At 34.3% G+C, this 5,799-nt stretch overlaps 1 protein-coding gene across 4 annotated transcripts in view; it reads left to right on the top strand.

The window, feature by feature from the left end:
* Window positions 1-5,799, top strand: part of GRIK2 (glutamate receptor, ionotropic, kainate 2) — a 1,103,729-nt gene that overhangs the window by 633,807 nt on the left and 464,123 nt on the right. For all 4 annotated transcript variants that reach the window (XM_006881188.1, XM_006881187.1, XM_006881189.1 and 1 more), the window contains one exon: window positions 3,222-3,329. In XM_006881188.1, coding sequence (XP_006881250.1) covers window positions 3,222-3,329 — 108 coding nt within the window. The remainder of the gene's footprint in view (window positions 1-3,221; window positions 3,330-5,799) is intronic.

The following is a 5,799-nucleotide window of genomic DNA, read 5'->3' as shown; positions in this document are numbered from 1 at the left end:
TGTCAAGATAAAAGATCAACATACAAAAATCAACTGGACTTCTCTACAATGACAAAAGGAACATAAATGTAGCTAAGAAAAACAATATGAAGTGCAATACCTAGCCACAAGATTAAATATTTGGGAGAAAATCTAACTACAAATACAAAGGACCAATCAAAAGAGAATTACAGAACATAACTACAAGAAACAAAAAGAGACCTAGAGAAATGGAAGAATATACCATGTTCATGGATAGAAGGACTCAATATCATGAAAATAACTGTTCTACCGAAGGCAATCTACACTTTAAATGAAATCCCAATACAAATACTAATTTCATTCTTCAACAAGAAAGAAAAGGCAATGTCCAATTTAATCTGTAGTATAAAGAGACCTTTAATAAATAAAACACTCCTGAAAAAGAGAAGCAACGTAGGAGACATTTCACTCTCTGATCTCATACAGTTGTGTTGGTTAAGATGGCATAGTACTGGTACAGATACAGACACATAGATCAATGGAACAAATTGAGAACCCAGATATTAGCTCATCTACCTATAATAAACTGATTTTTTACAAGGAGATGAAATCAGTTAAGTGAGCAAATGAAAGCATCTTAAACAAATGATGTTGGCAAAATTGGAAAACTACCTGTAGTAAACTCAAGCAAGATCCACACCTTACCCCATACACAAAAAACAACTCAAAGTGTACCAGGGACCAAGGAGTAAAACCAAGGACTATAAACTTCATCATAGCAAAGCTTGGAAGAACTCTAGAAGAGTTGATTTAAAATATGAAAAGTCTTCTAAGCATCTTGAAAAATCTGTAAGCAAGAGAGAATAAAACACATGAATGAGATCTTCCAAGAATCAAATCTCTATGTAGTTATTATGTGCTATTAAGTCACTTATGACTTATAGTGACCCTGTGTGCAATAGCTCTGAACCTTGCTCTATCCTGAGCGAACCTTATCTATCATCACTGACATACATACCCCACTGCTCCGTCACTGAATCAATCCATCTCATCAAGGATCTTCCTTTCTTCCACGGTGCCTCCACACTCTCAAGCATGATGTCCCTCTTCAAGAACTGGTCATTCCTTGCAACAAGCCCCAAATATGTCAGACAAAGCTTCAGAATCCTTGCTTCCAAAGAGGAGACTGGTTTCACCCTCTATAGGACAAACCTTTTTGCTCTCCTAGCAGTCTATGGTATATTCAATACTCTTCTCCAACACCACAGCACAAAGGCATCAATTCTCTTTCTATAATCCCTAGTCATTGTTCAGCTTTCTGATGCATAGCAAGTAACTGTAAAGACTATGGCCTGGATCAGGTGCACCTTTTTCTCCAGACTGGCATCATTGCTTCTCAGTACCCTGGAGAGATCCCTTAAAGTAGATTTTCCAGTACAACTCATCTTTTGATTTTCTGGTTCTTGGCATCTTGAATGTTCATTGTGGAGCCAAGCAAACTGAAGCTGTTAACAATCTCAATCTCTTCATCATCTATCATGATGCTACCAATTGACCCAGTGATGAGAATAATTGTCTTCTTGATGTTGAGCTTCAGTCCATATTTAAGGCTGCAGTCCTTGACCTTCTGCAGCAAGCACTTTAGGTCCTCCTCAGTTTCAGTGAGCAAGATATGTTATCTGCATAATGCAGATTGTTGACAAGTCTTCCTCCAAGCATGATGCCACATTCCTAGTAATAGAGCCCAGCCTCCTGAATTAGCTGGTCCACATATAGATTGAGAAGATATGGAGAAAGGACACATCCCTGGTGTGCACCCTTTCCGATTTTTAACCATGCAGAGTTAGTTTCTCTATTCTGATGACTGCCTCCTGGTCCAAGTATAGATTTAATATAAGCACAATCCAAGTGCTCTGGGATTCCCATTCTTCTCAGGGGTAGCCACAATTTATTAGATCCACACTGTCACACATAGTCAATGAAACACAGATAGAGTATGCACAATAGTATTCTCCAACAGAGTAAAAAGGAAAGTCACAGACTGGGAAAAATATTTAATGATCACATATCTGATAAGGGACTCATATAAAAAATTTCTAGAATAACTCCAGTACTTCAACAAAAAAAGTAGGACCAGATGGGCATAGGATATAAATAGACACTTATCAAAGAAGACATTCAGATGACAAACAAACACATACAAAAAATGTTCAAAATTTCTAACTCTCAGAGAGAGGCAAATCTCTGAGATACCATGTCACCCTAATAACTATAGCAAAATTCAACAGAGAACAAAAAAAAAAACAAATGCTGGTGAGGTTGTAGAGAGATTGGAATCTTTCTTCACTTTTGGTTGGAGTGTAAAATGGTGCAACCACTATGGAAGGTGGTATAGCACTTACTCAAAAAGTTGGAAATAGAAATGCCATTTGAATCAGAAATTCCATTACTTGGAATATAGTCTAAAAGAACTAAAGCTGCCACCTAAATAGATAAATGTGCATCCATGTTTACTGCTGCATTATTCACAATAGCAAAAAGGTGGAAGCAATCTAAGTGCCCATCAACAAATGAATGGATTGAAAAAACCCTATGGTATATTCTTCACGCAATGGAATACTATGCAGCACTGAAAAGCAAGGCACTCATAAAATGTTGCACAACATGGATGACCCTGGAGGATATCAATGAAATATCTCTGTCACAAAAGGGCAAATGCTGTATAAAGCCAGTGTCATAAAACAGGACTGACATGGGGTTGGGGAAAAACTAAGAAAAGAGAGGATAAATAATGAAGACTTATTGGAATGGATGAAGGAAAGAACTGTTTAAAAGGTATATATGATTAGGCATTATATATATTACAGCAGTCCAGAATAAGAGGTGCATAGAAAAGTAACCTGGGTAAGGGTGGGAAAGGGAGAAAATGATGCAATAATGAATGAATTTATATCTATTTATTTTTTAAGTGATCTGGGGGTGGTAGGAAGCAAACTGTGCAACAGCGAATGAATGAAAATCCAATTTTTCTCTAAACTTTCATTAAAATTATAATTGAAAAAAGAAAATTTTCACACCTGTACCAATAACATCACATAGATTGGAATAATTTATTTTTAAAAAACATCTTTCCAATTTCAGATAATACAAATTCTTTTAAAATATAATCACACATATTTATGAAAATAAATGTATTTAAAATTATTTTCTTTCTTGTTGGTTTTGTATTTTTAAATATATGTATTTTTATTTTCTCATAGGCACATTGGGAAGGTCTCACAGGAAGGATTACTTTCAACAAAACCAATGGTTTGCGGACAGATTTCGATTTGGATGTGATTAGCCTTAAGGAAGAAGGTCTTGAAAAGGTACTAAGACATGCAGCTTATTTACTTATTTGTTAAATGGAATATATGTCAATTAAGGATATGTTCTTTTATAGTAATATTGCACAGATAACTCTACTGAGAAATTGACAAAGTTATAATTTGTTTTACTGATGAAGTTATTGTTGAATATAGTAGTTGTTGGTCATAATTAAAGAAGAAAATGTTATCTAAGTCAGTTAAAGATACTTTGTTTCTTACACCTTTCTGAAATTGATACACTATTAGCCTTAAGATTTAATATTTAGTACTGTGATTAGAAAATACTTTCTTTGATATGGATACCTGCAACATAACCACTTCTACTTGCTGAAATTTTGCTACCTGGAGCAGAACATAAAAATAAATTCAGAAGTATATTCCCAATGCTCGGTTATATGCAAGTGAAATGTATTAATAACTATAGCAAAATAAATGAAATCAGGAATTAATATATTAAGTGCTAGAGATATTAATTAGATGTATTTCTTACTTGAATCTATGTTTAGGGATTGAGGTTAAGGCTTATAAAGTTAATGATGTATATACTTTAAGACTATTTGAAATTAAAAAAATACATTATTTTTAATATATTTGTGATAAAACTTTGGCTCTAAGATAAGAACATCAATCTATACTAAAGATGGAACTTGTTAATTATGTCATTTAGCCAGCTCTTAAAAGATTTTATCCCCCCCCAAAAAAAAAGATTTTATCCCAGTGTTTATGACAAAATTATTAGTACGTTTTTGGAAGTAGTTACTAGAATGTCTTTGACAATTGCTTAATTTTTAATAAATCAAGGGGGGAAAAGACAATGCTTTTCATATGATATATAAATTTATCATTCCCTAGGGAACTCTGATGACATATTTCATAGTGAGTTCTGCTGCTAACCCAAAGCTGTGAATCACTGGCAGTTCAAATCTACCAGCGGCTCCTCACGAGAAAGAGGGCAGTCTTTTCCCATTGTGATTTATAGACTCAAAATTCCAGTGAAGGGTTGCTATGAGTTAGAACTTGCTCAATAGTAACAAACTCAGTAGTGAGTTTGAGTTTTTGTGAGACTGTCTTGGATTCTGAATAAAGAATACAGTTCTGTACTTGATATTAAGTGAATTCATGTGATGAATCACCATATTGATATATACTGAGTTAGCAAGTTTGTCCTTAAGTTCTTTAACTATTTAGCAGTCTTCCAAATTTTGAAGATTTGCTTTGCTTAATTAATTAAGCATAGTCTATATACTCAAGAGACTTTTAAAACTGTCATTAAATAATGTATTTGTGAACAAAATCAATATAATGCCCTTTCAAGTCTCTAAAAGATCATTAGAATATTTCAGTAAAGGTTATGACAGAATCATGGTAACTGCATTACTGAGAAGTAACCTTATACAATGGAAAATTATTGATTGGTAGAGAGTAAATCATTTCCGGAGGAGATGCACAACAGGAGTTAAAGAAGGAGAGGTAGAAATAAAATGCTAGATTGAGTCAGAATAGTCACCACGTGGAGACTTTTGAAATGTATTGGTATGCAGTGGTGATCGCTTTGACTCAATTTAGTATTCAGAAGGTTTCTGCGTTGCTTGGAAGGATATACTATTGCACCAGATATTTTTAATATGGACTCAAAATTGTTCTGAATGAGAATAAGAGATGAGTAAACAGTTTAAGAAGACATTAAGCAAAACAGATTCACTATTTTAAATGCAAAGAAGCACACAGAATTAGTACTACACTTTTAAAGAGAAATATTAACAGGTGGCAGAGGGAGAGGACTCAGCAATAAGATACAGGTCAAAGATGAGCCAAGAAATAAGCAAGTACAGGAATTAGAGAGATAAATCTTACCCTAACAAGACAGAAAATGAACTGAAGATCGATATAGCTGACCTAGAGAGAAGGAAAATTAAACATTTCACACCAAATATGTTTCTAAATTAGTAAAGAAATTTATAGAGATGTAAAGTGGTTCCTTTGTCTCATTACCATCTAGGCTACTTTAACTTATAGTTAAATCCACTAACAGATTTCCAAGGATATGAATCACATGAGGAGAGCCTGCTTTTCTTTCTCTCTCAGAACTGCTGGTGGATTTGAACCACAAAAGTGCCACTTAACTCTCTAGAGATGATGCTACCATTTGTTGTTATGTGCTGTTGAATATAAACTGACTTGTAGCTGACCTCTTCAGAGCTTGTAAATCTCACAGGACATTGCCCATTTTTCTTCCACAAGTAGGTGGTGGATTTGAACTACCTGCCTTTGAGTTAGCAGCACAGTTCATTATCAATACTAAGCCATAAGAGCTCCTCAGGAGCTCCCTTAAGAAGAGAGTGAAGATTTAGCTAGTACTTGAGAAAAATGTAAATGTCTTCAGTTTACAATTGTAACAAATTTGGCAATCGATTTTGTTTTGGGGGAAAGAGTACTGTCAGGAAGCAAAATAATCTTTTTTTTTTTTTTT

This window comes from Elephantulus edwardii, unplaced genomic scaffold (assembly GCF_000299155.1).
Source record: "Elephantulus edwardii isolate Elephantulus edwardi_28Jun2011 unplaced genomic scaffold, EleEdw1.0 scaffold00013, whole genome shotgun sequence".
Classification (NCBI taxonomy): Eukaryota; Metazoa; Chordata; class Mammalia; order Macroscelidea; family Macroscelididae; genus Elephantulus; species Elephantulus edwardii.
This window is presented reverse-complemented; position numbering and strand designations above follow the sequence as displayed.